This window comes from Drosophila subobscura, chromosome J, assembly GCF_008121235.1.
Source record: "Drosophila subobscura isolate 14011-0131.10 chromosome J, UCBerk_Dsub_1.0, whole genome shotgun sequence".
In the NCBI taxonomy this organism is placed as follows: domain Eukaryota; kingdom Metazoa; phylum Arthropoda; class Insecta; order Diptera; family Drosophilidae; genus Drosophila; species Drosophila subobscura.
Window position 1 is genome coordinate 13,410,672 of NC_048532.1, and position 19,743 is coordinate 13,430,414.

A 19,743-nucleotide genomic window follows, 5' to 3' on the forward strand; every position below is an offset into this window, starting at 1 on the left:
CAGGAATATATTATAAAGCCATAAAAAAACATCCGCAGATGGAATATAGAGAGAGAAAAGTTGCTGTGCACATTTGAAATATAGTCGGAGTCAAAGTCGGAGAAAAGAGGACGCCCCAAAGGCTGACAAATAAACAAACAAAACGATCAACAGCAGCAGCAGCTCCATTTGAAATTTATACACAAATCTGGCAGCTTTGTCTCAGCTTTCATGCTCTGTTAAGTTCCCAACAATCTCCACACATCTGGCAACTCTGCTGCCAGTGGCAATTCGGTTCACAGATTCCATTTGATGGCGCGGTTTATTCAAAGAGAAACTAAAAATGTTTTACAAATTTGTATAAAAAATCAATTTAAGTGCAAGAAAATACACAAATTGAATAATTTTCCACCATCATTCGATTTTAGGTGTCGTTATTGGCCATAAGAGACATTAAATAACACATAAATTGATATAATTTTCAAGTATTTATGCGCCTAAGGGCTTTTCTCGCATATTTAACATATTTCAACCATATCAAAATGATTCATATTCAATTATTTAAACTAAAACCTTGATGCGGCAGCTGAGAAAACTCGAAAAGGTGTGCACGGGCTGCAGTTTAAAACGTGTATTTATGCATAAACACCTCCGTTTTAGTACATATTTGGTACAATACACCGATAAAAGCCAAAAACCCATCATTGTCAATGTCAAAACTCCCACAAAAAGGTTGTTTTTAGTGGCAAAAGGTCATCCACTTTGCAGTTGCAGCGCCAGTAGTCAGTGGTCAGTGTGGTCAGTGTGCCCACCGCTCAACCGGAACACATGCTACAGGCAGTGGAAATGTAAATAAATAAATAAAAAATGCAATGTGCAAATTAGCCAAGTGCATGCGGTTTTTATGGCCAGCCTCTCTGGCTGGTTGATGGCCGATAGCGGAAAGATCTCCGCATGCAAAATTGTGTGTGTCTGGAGTTGGATGCTGCTGGAAGCGACAGTTTGGGGGCCGGACCCCGGTCAACTGATTGATGACGCTGCAATAAAACACACTGCCAGCGATGCGGTAATGGACATTAAGATAAAATGCGTTTAAAACGTGGAACGCATTGCGTGTGAAATGGAAATTTCAGCTCAAAGCTAAGAGCTAAAAGCCAAAGCCAAAGCCGTTTTGGCGCTGTGATTACCAACGAAAGTGTGAAGAAAAATGCTGTGGCCAAAGTGGCAATTGAAAGTGGAACTGCCCGCCCTGCAGCAGCGTCAGCACTTTGCTGCTGGATGGTTAATAATTTTAACCAATGATGAAGAAATAACAATAAAAGCGCACAGCAGCGAAGCGACGAATGGCCATTAACCAGAGGCAACGCAGAGCAATAGCCGCAGTGGCACGGACACTGGACAGTGGCTCAAAAGACTCCAGGGAAAATGTATTTTCTTGCCACACTTTTCTTGGCTGCTTTTCGTGTGTTTTGTGCCACTGTGCAAGCTGTCTGCTCGCTGCCCAAGAGGCGGTAGGCGCTAACAGCCAGCCCAAAAGTTGCCACCGAGGGCCACAGCAAGTGGAAAACGAAAGTGCTGTCTGCCTGTGAAATTAATTTTCCTTGACCCCCGGGGCGTCTGGCTCCTCCGTAATGCGTTGCCACGGCTAATGAAGCCAATAGAAAGCCGTTTAAATATTTAAAATATATTTTAGCGTGCTTCCGTTTACGGCCATTTGCTTCCTGACCCACTGCGAATGTTTTGCCAAAAATAAATGACTTAAGACACGAACTTGGCGAGTGAGTGAGTGGACCTGATGGTTCGGTTTAGTTTCCGCATAATACCCATTGGCAGCCGTTGGCAAAATGCAAATCGAAGCCAGCTAACGGTTCAATGAACTGCTGCGAACCAGCAGCAACAAAAGCAATTAGCCAGAAAGACAATTTCCAATGCACAAAACACGTCCCGGTCCAGAACGTTAACAGAGTTGGCAGCGGCAGCAGCGAGGCAGCCACAGAAGCAGCAGCAGCCACAGAGGCAGCAACCGTAGCATCAGCAGCAGAAAGCCGCCGCTGCTGCGGCAGCCAACAAATCAGTCTGCGGCGAGTGTTGAAAGCGCTAAGACATTGCAAGCGGAAGAAGTCGGCCAGCAGCCCAAGTGAAGGTGAATGCCGAGCAGTCAGCCCAGCCAACAGCCCAACAAGAAGTGTTGCAAAGTAGAAAATCTGTTAATTAAGGTGCGTGCGAAAAGTGTGAAAAATCAGCGAGCAAAATCAGTGAAACGGAAGAGCAAACCCAAGAGCAAATACAAAAGCAACTTCCACCATTAGAAAAGTGAAAATTATTTGCTTAAAGTGGAGTGGAAATTGTGGTTCTGGCAACAGGAATTAAAAGCAGGAAAAACTGCGGGTTAGAGCAGTAAGAAGAGGCAGGAAAAGTGCGGGTTAGAGGTGTAAGAAGAGGCAGGAAAAGTGCAGATTAGAGCAGTGTGAAAAGAGGCAAAAAGTGACCACAGAGCACATCAAATCTGAGCTGATTTCCTGAGCGCTCAATCTCGTTCAATAAATTAATAATAAAACACACAACAAAAAACCGTAAAGAAGAAAACGAAATAAAATCGAAAATGGAATTTTAATATAAGTTTATTTCTTTTACCATTGTGTGCGTGTGTGTGTTTTAGCCAAATATGTGAAATGGAAACAACTTTCTAAATGGAAAAAATACAAAAAAAAAAATAAAACACTCAAGCAGCAACGGGCCAGAGCGACGCACCAAAAATTTGAATTCTTTTTATTCTTTACGCCCGAGGAAATTGTGTCAGTCCGAGGCGAGACGTGTGCGTGTGTGTGTTTATTTATGGGCGTGAGTGTGCGTGTGTTTGTGTCTTAAGTCTCTCGTTTAGGGCCCCGCCAAAAGTGTATGACAATCGCCAACAGATCGATCGATCGATCGCTCCTGGAGTTGCTTATTAATTCTTGATTGGCTTCGACGGTGGCCTGATGCGTTGCTGGTTAGTGGTTCAGCGGGTTCGCTTACTAGGTTAGTCGGTTAGGCACCTAGTTCTGCTTAGTTAGACTGTGCTTAGACTGTGCTTAGTGGGATTCTCTGACTGGTGTTGGATGAGAGATTGTGCGACGACTTTCTTGCTGCCATTTGCTGCCTGCTGCTGCTGCGCTTTAATTCGTTTGCTTTAATTTTTGTTTTGTGGCTTACTCTTTTTTCTGTTGCGTCTCTTGGCCCCGTTTCGTTTCGCAAATTACAGCTTTTAATTAATGTGGCCAAAGAATTTGAAGAGAGAGAGAGAGAGAAATGGCATGCCGCTGCAGCATCTTCAGCAGCTGCAACATCTGCAACTCCCCCCTCCCCGCAACTCTTAGCTCATTCCCATTGCCATTTTTGCATTTACTTTCTTGGGCACCCACGCCAAATTGCTGGGCTCAGCGAATGCCTGGGAACTGGCCAAATAATTGGCCGCCATTTGTACACACAAATATGGGAAAGAAGCGGCAAGACTCGACGACTTATTGGCTTAATTTGATTTATTGCAACGCGGCACTTTCCCAGCCAGAGACCAACCAAGACATATGCAAACAAAACCAGAAGCTCCAACTCGTTTCTTTCTCCTCCATTAGCAGAGCGTTGGGCAGCTGATGGGTCGGGTCTTCCTCTCTGTGTGTTGCAGGTGTGCGAAATAAATTAAAGCCATTCCACGTCTGCCGCCTGGCTGTACATATGACAACGGCAGCATCATCCTCATGTTCGTGCCACAACTTTGGCGCATCATTTCATTCAATTATTTGTTGGCTTGCCTGCCTCCTGGCTGCCACTTGGGTGCCTGCCTGCCTGCCTGCCTGCCTGCATCGTGGGCCAAAACAAAGCCTGCTACAAAACAAACGAATCTCTCGGCAAAAATCTTTTAACCCACGTCGTCTGCCGCTAAACAATTTCCAATGCTGGTTGCCGGGCCTGGCCTTGGTTTGCCATTTCTAAACTGTCAACTAACTGCTTGTGGTTGCTGGCAGTGCCGAATTTTCACTTTTCTTGGCGGCACAAAAGGTCACAGCAGCATCTCCAATGCAGCTGCAGCCAAGGAGCGCCCCCAAGGAGCCACAGAGAGGAGCTGTTATCCGCTTTGGGGTGTAGTTAGCATTCAGATTTGTCAGCAGCTTTCCAAGTCAGAAACATTTGCATGCCAAGACAAGAAAAGAAAACTAAAGCAGGCAACAATGTGGAGGGAAATGTCTTTATAACGAATACAAAAACGAGAAACATATCAATCAGATGAACTTTGAGTGTGGCTTATTACCGCAAAAAGTGGCAACAAACGGAGCAAGAGAGGTTCAGTTACAGCGTTGGTTCAGGTTGCTTCACGCCTTGTTGGGCAGTCAACGAAAATGTCTGGAAAAGTGAGCGATGACAGTTGATGACTGGCAAGCGATTACCTAAAAGCTGCAGAGACATGGAGCCAAAGAGTCGCGGAGTCAGCGAGTTTGAGAGTCAAAGTCAAGCTGCTGTAATAGCCATGGATTATGCGTACCCCTTAATAGTTTATTCCCATGTTAATGACTTTTACTTTCAAAGGAAAGCCAAAGAAACGAAATGCTCACATTTATTTCTAACAAAAACCCCGCTAAGAATTCATTTTAAACGTTGAAAGCGTGTGAGTTGGGCGTTCATAAATAAAACAATTAACCGACTGTCATTTGTTGTTGTTCGTTTGTTTGTTGTAGAAAAAATTAAATGTACAACTGACCGCCGCCACGCACTAAACTTTCGTTTGCTTTTTTTCACAGTTTTTGGCAGTGGAGTGAAACAAAAGCCGCGCATAAAACACAAAAGAAAACAACAAAAGAAAACATAAATAAATAAAAATGAAAGCTGGCCGCGCCTTTGGCTGCCTCTTCTGGGCTTTGCTCTACTGTGTGCTCTACCTGGATCTAGTCGGTGGCAGCAGCAGCAGCGATGAGGAGCTCCTCGACTTTGACTTTGCGGATGCCAAGGACCAAGCTGCGGCGGATGACTGGCAGCTGGAGGACTTGGAAGAGCAGCAGCAGGCGGATCACAAATTGGAATCGAACATGCTCGACTTTAGCGTGGATCTGGATGAGCCGGAGCCGGAGCGGCAGGCGCCGCAGTTTGATTGGCGCGAGAAGGTGCTGAGGAATGCCCTGGCCAAGGCCCTAACCGATGAGGGTTTGCGGCAGAAATTCATCGAGGTGATGCCTATTCTGCGTGTGTTATCCTCACAGCAGCGTTTGGCTTTGTCCGCTTTGATCTCTGCGCAAATGAATGCCAAGCAGGGACACGATCTGAGACTAGAACAGGTTGGTGCACCCTTTTACCCCCTTGTAACTTTCCCTGTAACTTTATTTTTCTGTTCTTTCAAGGTCCGCATGATGTTTGGCAATGACAAGAAGCTCATCCTACCCATTGTCTACGATCTGGCCAATCTGGTGAAGAGTTCTACACGCAAATATCTCAATCTGGAGTCCGATTTGGCTGCCGCTTCGGCTTCGGTTACGGCTCTGCTTCAAGCGCCTTCGCTGCAGCGCAGACAGGATCAGCTGACGGTGGTGGAATCCGAGCAGGATGATCGTGTGGGCACCATTGATGTCAGCGGCAAACCAGAGGGAGCCAATGCCAGTGTCCAGCCAGAGGTTGCCGCCTCTCTGGAAGATTTCTTTGAGGAAATGCAATCCGATGTGCTCGATCCACAGATGATCAATGAGGCGCTACAATCCGCAGAGAGTACGCAAAGAAATTCTTCGAGCAAGGACTCGAAACGCGTGCGACGTTCTGCCAATGAATTTGTCCACAAGTTGACCCGCTCCGTGCCCCTTTCGGTGACAGAGCAACAGCTCCTAGGCGGCATAGCTGGCCGCACTGTGCGCCTCAACACAACGTCATTTCAACAGTCCCCCAGCAGCTCCAATCAATCCTATGTGGAGATTGAGGATCTCGCATTTGCCGGTCTCAATGGCACCGAAGTGCTGCCGCTGAGCGCCGATGAGCGCTTGGATTTGCAGCGCAACAGCGGCGAGGAGTCGTTGCCGGAGGAGCCACTGCCCAGCCCAGAAGAACTGATTGCCGGTCCACGCTATCGCCTGGGCAAACGCCCTTCGCCTGGGCAAAAGTCACAGCCCGTGAAGCGCAAGCGACTGCAGACAGGCAGCCTGAGGGGCAGACCCAAGACCTCGGCCAGCAGCCACAAGCCGCAGGTGGTGCCGCCGCTGGTGGTGGCGCAACGCAAATGCGAGCGATTCACCAGCAACATGTGCATCCGCACCGATGACTATCCGCTGTAAGAGTTGCTTTAACCCGTAGCTAGACTCCCGGTCAAGGGTTAACCCCGTAGTTTTTAAGACCCTAATTTAATGAGATTTTAGTTTAAAAATAAAAAAAAAGTCACTCCCCACAACTATCACAAGTTCCTGTTGCACCTAAGCTTAGTTTTTTCGGTTGCGGTGGTTTAAGGTGGTGCTCGAGAGACTTTTAAATATTAAAAAGAAAATCAAATAAAATTCCAACAGCGAACAGATTATGGGCAGCATTCGACGCCACAAAAATGCCATGTCCGCGCTGCTGGCCGAGTTCTATGACAAACCCAACAACAATCTGGAGTTTGGCGATGATTTTGATGATTTTAGTTTGAACAAAAAGCGGTGAGTAGAGCCTCAAAGATCTCTCTATGCAAATCCACATTAATCTCTCTCTCTTCTTCCTCTCCCCAACAGTCGCGAGGACGAAGGCAGCAGCGCTGGCGGTATGTGCCTCAGCGTCGTGCGCTATGCTCGCCCCCAGAAAGCCAAATCTGCGTCCGGGGAGTGGAAATACATCGTCAACACGGGGCAGCACACACAAACACTCAGGCTGGAGAAGTGCAGGTGAGTTCCCTCTACGCGCTCTCAACTCTAGCAGCTCTCAAACAACAATGCCCCAACTCTTTTCAGCAATCCCGGCGAGAGCTGCTCGTACCTTGCGCAGACTTATCGCTCGCACTGTTCGCAGGTGTACAACTATCACCGCTTGCTCAGCTGGGACAAGGTGCGTGGCCTGCATGTGGACATCTTCAAGGTGCCCACGTGCTGCTCCTGCCAGGTGGATGGCTATCGGCAGCAGTTTCCGCCGCTGTCCTCCATTCAGGCCAAGGACTACTCGCCGCTGGCCAACTACAAGCCGGTGAGTGTCGCCCCGAATGGCGGCTACAGCACCATCAATGAGGAGGATCTGGACTATGCCGATGAGAGCGATGAGGATGAGCTGGCTCTGGGCCTGAGCTATCCCACCTTCAATGGCCGCGACACCAACGAGCTCTATGCCGGCGGCAGCAAGAAGCTGCGCGGCGCCTCAACCAGTGTTGGGCCGTACCTGAGTCCGCCCGATGATGATGTCGAGGAGGAGCAGCAGCAGCAGCGGTTCAGTGGCTACAAGGGTCACGGACACAGTCACAAGAGTCCGGGTGCGAGTTCAAAGAAATATTACAGCCAGGTGAGCAGCCGCCGACGGCCGCATCAGCAGCAACAACAGAATGAGGCACGAGTGGACTTGGATTTGGCGCCAAGTGAAATGCATACGGACCAAGAGGTAAACGTAAACCTGCTCAGTGCTGCTGGGGAGAAGCCCATCCAGCGTCAGCCCATCAATCGCAAGCGTATTTATACCTCCACCCACCCCAACACAGCCGCCGCAGCCGCCGCAGCATCATCCTCAACATCGTCCGCTGGAGGAGTCCGGCTACGCGTACCACAGACCACAAGCCTACCAGCCCGTACAGGAACCGCTGCTGCCATCAGCTCCCATACCAGTGGCCATGCCACCCATGCCCATCAAGCAGCTGCCGCAGCAGCAGCCGCAGCATTCCCTTCTGCATCCTCAACAGCTGCGACATCTCAGCCTGCCTTCGTCCAGCGCAATCAGCAGCACTTCAACGGCGGTGGCAAATCGCGACCCCGCTTCTATGCCCCACCAGCGACAACGCCCGTGGCAGTCGCACCAAACCCAATCTCCGTGGCAGCCAGCCCAGCGTCGCCTCTACCGACAGAGCGCACCACAAAGCAGCAGCAGCAACACCAACAGCAACAGCAGGGCCAGCAGCAGCAGCATAAGTCGACGGCATTTCCACAGCCGCCGACCGGCGTCTACCATGTGAACTCGAATTCCATTTACACCAGCAGCAGCAGCAGCAGCAGCGCCGATGGGCCCAGTAATGGCACCAAACGCATCAACTACAACTATCATCCCATCATCGACTTCTTCGAGAAGAGCAGCAGCAGGAGGGCAGAGCCGGCAACTGCAGCACCCGGCGGCTTAACAGACTACGACATGGAGGAGTCGCAGCTCATGGAGCAGCGCGTCTATCCACAGAGGCCAGCGGGCGCAGGCATGGCCACTGGTGTCTTTCAGCATCCCATTCCCATACAACCCACAATCTCCCACGAGCGGCGCATGGGCTTTGGTGGTGCTGGTGCTGGTAGCGTGGGTGGTGCTGGTGGTGTGGCTGGCTTTGCCAATGACAATGCCTGGCAGCCAATGGTTGTGGCATCCTAAACACAAGTCGCATGATTCTGCCTCTGCTTCCAGCTCGATTTTCCCCCCTGCTACCCCTCCTCTAACGTATTAAACAGCGCCCAAAACGCTGACCTTTCGTCTGTAGTCTCTGCCGCTCACTTGCCTGCCCGTCAACCCGCTCCTAGACTCCAATGGGAGCGCATAATCAAGTAGTTGTCTAGTTATCAATTCCGCTAATCTCTCCCCAGACGCCCCTTGCCCCTTGCCCATTCCCCCTGCTAATGTTTAACCCTTCTATGTTTATCTATTTATTTATTTATTTTGTAGTGTGTAGTGAATGACTCAAAATGGAAGAGAGAGAGAGACCTATTATTGGGTAGCGTCGTCAGTGGTCGCAAGAGTTTTAGCAATAAAATATAATTTATTGAAATTTATGCGTGTATTTTTTATATGGGAAAATAAGGAAATCATGGAATTACCTTTGAAATTGTTAAATTCTTTGAAGATACATTGGACTGGCCATTGCCATTGCTGTTGCTCATCGTTTCATTCCACTGTTCCACTGCTTTCAGCTTGTTTCGTTGTAGTGGCGCCTCCAGCCATGGATTCATGTGCGGTTGATTTTGGAACCAACGATTCTCTGCTTACATACAAAAGCTCGCTGCTGTGTGGAACTGCAAAGAAAAAATTAAAACATAATTAAAGTTTCGGCAAGAGCAGATCAAAACTTGATTAAATAATATGAATTAAAGATTAAAAGTTAAAATTTTAATTAACATAAAAAGATTTGAAGGGGTCAGCAGATTTTTCCCTTGACACATTCCAAAAGAAGGTAATTTCATTGCAAAATTTAAATGGCTAGAAACTTTTATAATAAATAATGGTTTATGGAAAATAAATTCATTCAAAAACCCAAACCTATTACAAATCCTTGAAATCGTTGACATAACTACAAAAAATCCAGAAAAATTTGACTTTAGCTAAATATTTAGTCAGGGACAGCCATTATTAGAACACAAATAAAATATTATATAAAATGTCAGACAATCCTTTGATTTTAAGCCCCTTAACATGTTGGATATCGGAGCTGCAAATGTTCAGTGAAAATTGAAAAAGTGCGCAAAGGCACCAAAAGGCGGTTTGTAAATAATGTTCAAAATGTAATAACAATTCATCATCTGCCTCTGCCTTGTCCATAAAACATACATTATCCCAAATAAATGTAAGCTAAAAAGTTATTTATTTAATTCGGCTTCGCCTTTCGCTCAACTGACACAAATACACGTATGTATGTACGAATGTATTTATTTATGGCTCTGACGAAGTTCAAGTTGAGGGTCATGCGGCGACTCACTAATGAGATACAGAGGAGTCCGCGGCCGAAGAAAATAAAATCACTTGCAGATGCGATCACGAAACTAGTTTGTGTGTGGAGTCAGAAAGTTGTGGGGAGACAGTCATAAAGAAAGACTCTGGTGGCTCAAAATGTGCCACAGACTGGGTGCATATGCAAAGTGGGTTTCTAAAGCGAAACGAGCCGCTGGCCGCTGGCCGCTGGCTGCAAGTCTTCGACTTTGACCAGTTATAACATTGAGCAAGTTGTTGCAAGTTGGCAAGTGGCAACGTCACTTCACTCGTGTTTGCCAGTTTCGCTTTCATTTGGCAGCAGCCGAACGAACGATGACGAAGACGATGACGATGACGACTTCAAAGACATCTCGTCATGCAGCCGCTTGCTGCCTGCCTCTTGGGGAGAGTAGGCGCAACACGAGAAGAAAGGCTGCGGCGGACCAATCAAACTGGAAAATTGGAAAAACGGCGAGTAGGAAATTTTATAAAGGCCCAATGATAGCACAATTTCTGCACAGTTGTGGAGCAGCCGTCGTTCGGGAAAAGTTGGAAAAAGTTTTGCCAACGCGCTTGGCCTTGAGTGAGAGTGAAAAGTGGCAAGGTCGCACAGCTCCATGTGGAAATTACTGTTACTCCTGCTGTTGTGGGCTCTGGAGCTCAGTCATGGCATTAAAGTGGAGCTGCCACAGCTCCAGGAGGTGCTGGTGCCCAGCAACAACACCTCGAGTCCGCCCGTTTATCGCGTGTCCCGGCCGGAGCCCAAGCAGCCGGAGAAGCGTGTGCCCACGCACCTGCAGGACATTATGCGGCATCCAGGCTATGTGGATGATGATGCGGGAGATGTCATTCGCATCATTGAGCCGCCGCAGCACTTTCAGCAGCTGAAGCGCCTCAGGCAGCGGCAACCCCTTGGACCCGCTGTCGTCTGGGAGCAGCCCCGCAAGCTGAGCAGCAATCGTACGCCTACACAGCCACGCCCACAGCTACCCAACGGTGATCTGCTCACACAGGAGACGCAGCACGCGCCACAGGCCAACAATCTGCAAATACCCATGGAGATCCTGGCCTCAGTGCGCAAAACCGAACGTTTGCTGCATCGCCAGCGGCAGCAGGGAAAGCTCCCGCTGGGCGTTCGCCAGCGCCACATCCAGCGGCAGTCGCACACGCTGATCGCACAGAAATCCCTGGAACAGCAGCTCTACCAGCGTGGCCAGCAGCAGCGGCTGCGAGCGGTGCTCAGCCGCAATCAGCAGCAGGAACACAAGCGGCCAAAGCGCATGAAGCGGGCGGCACAGAGCGGCGCCTACGATGTGCAGCAGGGCCTCAAGTTGGTGGCGCACATTGGGGATTTGCTGCGGAATGCCACGATATACCTGCCCGACGACGAGGGGGACTGGGTAAAGCTTAATGAGGTGAAAAAGTCAACGGCGTGCAGCGGCAATGCAACCGCCAGCTGCGACAATCGACGACGTCGCCAAAGGCTGTTCAAGCCACCGAAAACAGTGGAGAAGCAGAGGGAGAAGCTGAGGGAGAGGCGTCGCAACTTCCGCAGTGAGGCAACAACAACAACAACAACAGGGAAACCAACAACAACAACTACAATCAAATCAGCAACAAGAGCCGCAACATTGAGTGGCAATTCAACAACTTCCGCAACTCCGCTGGCCAGTCGCCTGGTAAATTCACGTAAATCATCAAATAAAAATTGCCACCATGGCGTGTCGCTGGGCCGCAGCGATGATTCCATACTTTATGCAGACATAATGACAAATATACGCCAGCTGTGGCAGGAGCAAGACGAACTCCTGGGTGCAGCACCACCGCAGTTCATTGCCCCGCATCAGGTGGCAAACAACACGGATTATCGCGCGCTGGATGTCTACCTCAAGGAACTCGATGAGCTCTCCAAGAGACTACCCACAGTGGCGCCCATTACTGGTCTGAATCGTGAGGAGCTGGAGCGTGCCACGCCCCCGCCCAGCTGGTATTTGATCAATCAGGAGGGCAAGATCTATGAGACGCGACTGAACAGCGAAACGAAGCCCTCATCGTCGCTCTTTCATCGCTTCCCCGACATGCCCAAGGGTGATGGCAGCTTGGACACCACTCTGGATGTGAAGTAGATCTTCCCTGAGTATTTGTTTATGTAATTTATTTATTTATTTCTAAGCTAGTTGAAATAAAGAGAGAGAACCTTTCCCGAGACCTTTGGGCGCTCTTCCAATGCCAGATCTCTGGGGGTTTGGGATTCTTGCTGGCCAGCCAAGCATTTAATTCAACTAATTACATTGAGAGCCCCCCAACAGCAGTCACAAGTTCTTGGCTAATGCGGCAATTTAGATAAGGCCCAAACTGGCAATTAGCCAGCCCGCGGGCTGCCGTTCCCCGCTCCCTCTCAAGACCCGCCAACGTGCGAAACGCATTGTCTGAAGCCCTGACCCCGCCTAACATGCAAACTTGTGTGAGAAAATCTACGTATTTTCGGTCAACAGAAAAATATACAAACATAAATACATGGAAACATAAATACACCCAGGTAAGTAGCCAACAATTGAGGAAGCAAGTGCCACGAAAGGGGAAGAGTCCGTAGGTACACTCGGAGAAATTGAGAAACAGACACCGAATTCATTTAAATGTTTGTAATTAAGCACAGAAATGGTGGAAAGATTTGGGATTCAATTTGATTTTAGCATCAGGGATCTAAGAGTCTTTTTAGCTCTGCCAAATTGTATGGAAATATTAAAAACTTTTCAATAAATAAAATATATACAATTTGTAGGAAATTTTTGTAATTAAAATATGAAATTTATTTAATTTAAATATGAATAATATTAGATCAAAATATGAAAATATTTCATTTAAATTGGCAAATATTGAGTAAAAATATGAATATTATATTTATTTTAAATATGAAAACATTAATAGAAAAACAAAACTTATTTGTTTTAAATTTAATTGAAATGAAAAAATATTTATTAGATATTTTGTTAATGATAAAATGTAACTGAAACCAATTTCTTTTAACAACTTCCCACTCTCTAAATGAAAATCTATTAGTATTCATTTTTAAATCTAAGTCCAAGCTTTTTCTCTGCGTGTACTTTGGCCCACCAAGTCATTGAGAATTGTCCGAGAAAAATGCTCGTGCTCATATGTGACCCACAATTGAGGAAGGAAGTCCGCCGTGACAAAGGGGAAGGGCGCCATATGGTAATTCCGTTGACCTTTCTTACACAAATTCCAACTACTTAGAAATGGATCTACGCCAGAACTTCCTCAGCTCTTCCCATCTTGCAGCTCCATTTAAGGTGGTGCCCAAATTTAATGGGAACTCTGGGCAATTCTTGGGTTTAATTTTCATTTCCAGCATTCATTTTTGGCTAGACTTTTGTTGTTGTTTTTTTGTTGGGGGCTGATGCTCTTTTTTATGGATTTAGAATGTTGTCCAGCCACTTTGAGAGCAGATGCTTAATTTATAGAGAGCGTGTGTTTAGTTTTTTTTAGATCTATTTTTTTATGATTATTATGGGTAGTTTGTGTTGGCGGGGCAAGCAGCAGATAAATTAGATTCGAAAGAAATCGCTCGTCCGCCCGCTCGACATTATGTAAGCAAATGCACGACTTGGGAGGAACTTTAAGCCAAAAGAAAAGAAGGTTATGCTCTGCCCCATTGCGACATTGACCCCACTGCACATAGAGAGTGGAGCGGGGCAGGTGGAGTGCGGCGCAGGCTGACTGGCCAAGAGTGGGTGGCTGGCTGCTAAGAAATAAAAACAAGCAAGCAAACAAACATAAGTTGGCCCAAAGCATTGTAATTAGTAGTCGGTCATGCAAGAAATAGAAGGCTCCCCCCCTTCTGTGTGCTCCCCGCTTCATTGATACTCGCAGCGAGGCTTACAGGTGCGGTGGGTGGTGCGGGCTGGGCTGCATTGTTAGAAGCACACGCAGCTGGAGTCGCCCAATTTGCAGGGCTGTGGTGCGGGCGGGGGAGAGGGGTAACCGTTTTTCATTCAGACAATTGTTTTGTCGCTGCGCATTGATGGCAGCCGCTGCCGCCGCGTTGCAAGAATCGCGCGGGGTTTGTTGTGTTTTTTTTTTGGCCATTATATAAGCCCGTTGTAAGCTTCCAGCGTCAGTCATTCAGTTGCTGTAAGTCCCAAGTGGCATTTCCAACCAAGAGCGTACAAGAATCAACACCCCCAACAAGATGTTCCAGCTGAGATCTGTTTGCCTGCTGCTTGCCTTTGCCCTGTTTGCCGTGTTCCTTGGCGGCACGGAGGCCCTGCCGCGGCCACAGGAGGAGCGTGACGAGGGCGGTGAGCTGGCGGTTGGCGCTGCGGCTGTCGAGGCGGACGATAAGGATCTGGAGGGTGCTGCATCCCTTGGCTATGGCTACTACTCGTCGCCCTATTTGGGCGGTTACTACGGCGGCGGTGGCTACTGGCCGCACTACAGCGGCGGCTACTACGGACTGGGTGGGTACGGCGGCGGGTTGGGTAAGTGTGGCAGGGCAGGGGGTGTATCTACACTCTTTTGATGTGTGTGTACCCACAGGCTATCCCTACTATGGCGGCTACTACGGATTGCATCATCATCATGGCCACTATGGACATTACTACTAACGAAGTGGAGTTCCAGCACAGCCTCAATAGAGATTTAGCAGCAGCAGCACCAGGCACCTAGCTTCATCATTAGAGCAATAACAAGCGAGCGAAAGAGAGAGATATAGAGATAAATGTATAGCAAAAAGATAGAGATAGAATCCCAGCACTAGCCTCAATAGCCAGAGACCAAACCGATTAATTGCAACTGCTCTCAGATGGGCAAGGATAATTGCTTCAATTAAGCAACAAAATCACCACAAAAAAACAACAAAAATGCCAACAAATCTACAAACAAAAATACACACAAAAAAAAATATATTACACATATGTAAATAAAATTTATATTTTGTACAAAAAATAAATGCCAGTGACATTTGTGGCCAAATCAAGAGAAGTCCCCAGCCGACGACTACCGTTGATTGTTTCTACTTTTGGGTTTTGTATTTTTATGGCTCCCCCCCACCATCGTTAAACAAATGCCGGGGAGCAGTATTCGAACGCATAAAAGCAGCCAGAGAGTAATTTGCAATTCAAATTGGCTGCCATCCCCAAAACATTAGTTTTATGTCTTTTCTGTTAATCTAATTAAGGTTTTTATTTTAGCTGTACAAATTGCTTAGAATTTGTCTTAAAGTCTGGCAATAAAAACTGGCAGGGAGTTACAGCAACGACAGAGTCGGGGGCTACACGCTGCGTATGCGTAATTTATGAGTGGACAAGCCAAGCAAATGGTACGGGCTCTGTCTTACCAATTGTCTGTCGAAAACAATTTGTCTTGATCGGATTTTGACAGGAAACAATCGGATATTGGATGTGTCAGTCTGCTCATCGCCTCGCAAAGGTCACGGAAGTGATGGACAATGGACAACTGAAAGATTAACGGCTGGCCGACGGCTGCCGGGCTATGGTGCGACAATAATCGTTTCAATTCACAGCAGATTTCCATTTGCTGCATAAATTTTAGTGTAAGGTTAGAGGCAGTAGCCAAGAATTGACCTCTCAATCGATGCCGTTGCTCTCTTTGGCTTATAAATGCCGAAAATCAAGAACGATCCATCTATTAGTTCACCTTTTTGTGTTCATCTTTAACCAAAAGATTTGTTTGTTTGCTATTTTTTTTTTGGTGTGGACAATAATGGCATTAAATTGGCTATTAAATTATCGTTTAGCATTTCATTGTGGAGTTTCCAAAGCGTGACCGAGCTCAAAATATTTGCCACCAAAGATTATTATTTATTCATCAATTCTGTGTGATTTGGCCAGCTCACTGGGCTCCTCCTCTCCTACTGTGACTCACTTGAGGTCGAAAATTAATTAAAACGTTAGCCAAATGGACACGAAAACTTGTTTTAATTAGAGTTTTTTTTTTTTTGGGCGACTTCTGTTTTAGGCAAATAAATTAAGCTAATTCCGGTCCAGCACTTTCTCACAGTTGGCCCATAAATTGCTTTTATATCTAGATAATTTCGCTTTTATTGCCTCAGCATATTAGCCAAATAAATTGACCAATTGACTGCTAAAACCCTCATTTCTGGCTCTCTCCCTCTGACTTTGAAATTATTTTAAAGTTGAACTGGAAAAACTCCACTGAAATTCACTTTTCAATTGTCTTCTTTGTTGTGGTGGCCGGCCTGCCGCCGCTCGAGATATTTATTGTACGAGTATTTTTTCCGTCTTTCATTCAATTTTTGGGGGCAGTGAATACTCGTACTCAAGTGCACGAAATGTCAGAAGCACTGACCGAACAGTGAGGCAAATAATAATAAATTTGCTCGAATTTCAGTTGAACTTTGTGTGGAGGAATCTGTTTGGTTTTCTTCGAACCTTTTGCCACTGTGCCAGCGTAATTACATTTCAGATTTAATTATACAAAACAGCAACAGAAACTGAAACTGAACTAGTAATTTGATTGCCCGAGTATTTGTTGGTTCAGCGATGTGTGGGCTGGGGCTCTGATTTATATTTATATCTCAATTAGATGCTAAGACGATCATCATTAGCGAGTGACTGTGGCAATTGCATTCAAAACGCACTCAGCACCAAGCCTGAGCCTGAGATGCGGGAATATAATTTTAAATCCTCGTAAATTATCAATCCATATGCCAGGGGCATTCACAGACTCAGACACAGACACAGAAGGGGGCTTAAAGGTGTCGTTTCGCAAGCTGCTGATTGCTGAGAAGTTCCTGCTGCGACAGGTTCGTGTCTTAAGTCTTTCGTCTTTCGTGGAATTATCATGTCAGTCACGTATGCGGTCGAACAACAATTGTGGCCACCAGTCCCGGAATCTCTTTCTCTCTCTCCCTCGCTGTGTGCCCTAGGTGCGGCTTGCCACCAAGGACGCTGCGGCTTGGACGCACTTGAACCCGCAATCCTTTGCAGCTGACCCTCAAAAATGGCCATTGAACTGGCAACCAAAAACTTGTTTTGGGTTAGCGCTCTTTTCTCTCTCGCATTTTGTGGCAGCTGCTTGTAGCTGCTTGCTGCGGCTTTTGTGGTTGAGGCAGGCCGCGCGGTCCGAGACTGTAATGGTTAGCATTTTGCATACCAAAGGCATTAAATCTTTTTCGGACTTGACCTTGCACAAAATAAAATCTGATCTTCATGTAGGTGAATAGAGCGAGCGACGCCACAGGGAGCGATACGAGCTGCTGCTGCTCTGTGTGGGGCATGCTCGACTTGGCAGCCACGACAAGTGGCAAGGGCAATCAATTGTGCGAGAACTCCGAAATGCAACCGACCAGAAACGTGCTCAAAATAGAAAAAACAATGCTGGGGGAACTGCTCTGCTCATTATTTAATTCACCAGCTTCAAGCTCTTTAATTAGCTGTTAACTTCCGGAACATTTGAGCCGCAAGAATGCCACAAGAATACAACAACAAAAGCTCTCATCCACCTAACCAATCCAAAACCTATCCATGTACGAGACCCGGTATCCGTATATCCATTGTGGGTGCGTTAAAAAGCGTTGAAAGTGATTTATGAACCTCATGCGGCGGCGAGGGAGGAACTCCCTCTAAATGCCATAAATATTTGTGGCAATTGTTTCGATTTTGTTTTCGATTTGCCATGCTATTTTAGGCTTTAATTAAAGTGCTTAGTACTGGGAACTAGCCGGCACAATGGGCCCAAGACTAAGCTAGATAAATTTCCATTAGTTGCAGTCAGAAGTGCTGACAGGAAGTTCGCAACTCTCGGTTCTAGCCATGAATTATTGCCCAGAGCAAGCCAAGTGGAACCCCAAAAGTCAATTTAGAAAGGCAAAAATCCTGTGCCTGTGCCCCTAAGGTCACTCCACATTCTCGTTGCGATTCCAGAACCAGTTCTCTCTCTCTCTCTCGTTCACTTCCTCCTTTGTAACAGGATTCAGGGTCCAGGTCCCCCAGACACACTCTCGCCGTGTGTTGGCCATTAAGCGGCTGATCTGATGCCGCAGCGACCTTGGGACACAAGAGTGCAAAAAAAATCTTTTCAGATGTTTCATTCGGATTCAGATTCCGAATCCGACTGTCTCTGTGTGTAGGTTGTAATTAACTTGAACTTGTTATGGTTGCCGGTTTCACTTACCGCAAGATGCCGCCGCCCCGTTGTTCAGCGCTTGGCTTTATGACCGAAAAAAATAAAAAATAAACATGTAAAATCAACCAACGCCCCTCCGAAACCATTCATCCAACTCTCCATCCGTGCACCCAACACCCTTCACCAGCTAATCGCTCCGAAATTTGTTATAAATTTGTCACTTAAATTCATTATTTGCTCACTGGGCTGTGCACATTGTCACCGAATGCAATTAGATATTGATGAATGCCGACTTTTGTGGGTGTAAATATGTACACACTGCGGCAGGGAGAGAGTACTTTAATTTTGTTGTGGAGTGTGTAATATTTTCAAGAGATAGAAAAGAGTGCAGAAAAGTTAGGCGAGAGTCTGTGGAATATTTTTGTATAATTTTTAGTTAGCAGAAATATAACTTAAACTTTGGTTAATAATTATAAAATATACAGAAAAGCTAACCAAGAATCAGTGGAATATTTATTATAGTTTTTAACTAACAGAAATATTATTTAAATCTTGCCCAAATCTTGTACAGAAAATCAAACCCAGAACCTGTGCAATATTTTTTATATTTTTTGCTAGCAGCAATTTATCTTTTACTTTGCCTAACAATTATTTTAAACCCACCATTTAAAGTGTATAACAAATTGTGGCATGTGTCAAATCTTGCTGTGCTTTCATTTCTCAATTTTTCATATTTAATTATTTATTTATTTGCGAATATTTTGTAGCAGTTCGATTTACACAAGTGCTAAGACTCTTGAGGCTGTTGAACTGTTGCCGGATTTGTTTGTTTTTGCTTTTTTTTCGGTGAAAACCATTGAGGGCTGAATCACCTGCTGATTTCTGTTGTTGCTGCTGTGGTCGCCGCTGCTGCCACTGCCGCTGCTGGTATTATGAGTGTTTACCTTGCGGTTGTCGCTTGATTCGCTGACGAATCATTTGTATGCCATGGGCGAAAAGTGCATAAAAAATATCCAATCCGAACTATATTATTTATGGAACAAGTGTGGTGCGTGAATTTCAAGCAGATTCTAGCCCAGACACATCCTAGTTGCAAGTGCTGCAATAGCCGTGCCCCAACGCCTCATAAATTGTGCAATCAAAAGCTTAAAATTCTCAAGTGTTTTGCCCCTCACCCCGTGCTAATCCCCGCTTAGTTGAATAGAATTTCCAGTTCTCTATGAAACAGTTAAGCAGCGGAAACTCAACTCCAGATCATCGCTCTGGCATGTGGGGCTCTGGCTCTGGCTCTGTCTCTGGCTTTAATTATCGGCTGGCAATAAACGATTTTTGGTGCGAGTTGTTAATGGCATTTCATTATGATTGTTGCTGCCTGCTGAAAAACATAGTTTTTGAAAGTTGAAATACTTGACGCGAATCAAAACAGCCAACGAAATGGGTTGGATGGATGTACGTACAACAACCGCATCTTGTACGTGAAGTTTCTTCCGGTTTTGTGTTCGATTTATGATTATTATTCATAATTGAATTTCTATTTGTTGACGAGCAGCGAACACGACACGACCCGACCCGCATCTTTTTTTGGTTTTTTCTGTTGCCTTTTTGTTGCCTTTGTTTTGCTTGTTGCTTGCAGGGTCTAAGTTTTATAGAGTTCACTTTTAATGGAAACTGTTCGCTGATCGATTGCCTAATTTGTCAGCCCCCAAAGGATTAACCATGGAGTTTCAACATTAATTAGCCATTAAAGCGCGCCACGAACAAGGTTCACCCCAACCCCAATCCACCCCAAAACAAATCATGAAA

The 19,743-nt window shown here is 46.3% G+C and overlaps 4 protein-coding genes across 7 annotated transcripts in view; 3 read left to right on the forward strand and 1 right to left on the reverse strand.

Moving 5' to 3' along the window:
• LOC117893054 (BTB/POZ domain-containing protein 9-like) overlaps positions 1–19,743 on the reverse strand; it is a 50,143-nt gene that overhangs the window by 23,479 nt on the left and 6,921 nt on the right. For both annotated transcript variants that reach the window (XM_034799435.1, XM_034799434.1), the window contains exon 2: positions 8,946–9,140. The gene's annotated coding sequence lies outside the window, so the exon portion shown is untranslated. The remainder of the gene's footprint in view (positions 1–8,945; positions 9,141–19,743) is intronic.
• LOC117893050 (neurotrophin 1) lies at positions 2,067–8,728 on the forward strand. Of its 3 annotated transcripts, none has more exons than XM_034799430.1 (7): positions 2,067–2,195; positions 4,752–5,282; positions 5,346–6,259; positions 6,489–6,620; positions 6,693–6,842; positions 6,909–7,542; positions 7,640–8,160. In XM_034799430.1, exons 2-7 carry the CDS (start codon positions 4,830–4,832, stop codon positions 8,105–8,107), a joined length of 2,751 nt encoding a protein of 916 aa, XP_034655321.1. In that variant the 5' UTR covers positions 2,067–2,195; positions 4,752–4,829; the 3' UTR covers positions 8,108–8,160. The 3 variants fall into 3 exon arrangements, with proteins under 3 accessions (XP_034655321.1, XP_034655322.1, XP_034655320.1); XM_034799431.1 differs by having other exon boundaries at positions 7,649–8,160; XM_034799429.1 differs by having other exon boundaries at positions 6,909–8,728.
• Positions 10,380–11,943, forward strand: LOC117893053. Its single transcript, XM_034799433.1, has one exon. The coding sequence runs from the start codon at positions 10,431–10,433 to the stop codon at positions 11,937–11,939; it is 1,509 nt and encodes a 502-aa protein (XP_034655324.1). The 5' UTR covers positions 10,380–10,430; the 3' UTR covers positions 11,940–11,943.
• Positions 13,972–14,610, forward strand: LOC117893055 (glycine and tyrosine-rich protein). The gene is made up of 2 exons (XM_034799437.1): positions 13,972–14,312; positions 14,371–14,610. Exons 1-2 carry the CDS (start codon positions 14,024–14,026, stop codon positions 14,436–14,438), a joined length of 357 nt encoding a protein of 118 aa, XP_034655328.1. The 5' UTR covers positions 13,972–14,023; the 3' UTR covers positions 14,439–14,610.

Bases quoted from the DNA above. Each gene is read 5' to 3' on its own strand.
- LOC117893050 (XM_034799429.1), top strand. From the start codon at position 4,830: ATGAAAGCTGGCCGCGCCTTTGGCTGCCTCTTCTGGGCTTTGCTCTAC. The intron at 6,260-6,488 runs GTAAGAGTTGCT...AAATTCCAACAG, and splicing joins CGCACCGATGACTATCCGCT to CGAACAGATTATGGGCAGCA. The intron at 6,843-6,908 runs GTGAGTTCCCTC...AACTCTTTTCAG, and splicing joins CTCAGGCTGGAGAAGTGCAG to CAATCCCGGCGAGAGCTGCT.
- LOC117893053 (XM_034799433.1), top strand. From the start codon at position 10,431: ATGTGGAAATTACTGTTACTCCTGCTGTTGTGGGCTCTGGAGCTCAGT.
- LOC117893055 (XM_034799437.1), top strand. From the start codon at position 14,024: ATGTTCCAGCTGAGATCTGTTTGCCTGCTGCTTGCCTTTGCCCTGTTT. The intron at 14,313-14,370 runs GTAAGTGTGGCA...GTGTACCCACAG, and splicing joins TGGGTACGGCGGCGGGTTGG to GCTATCCCTACTATGGCGGC.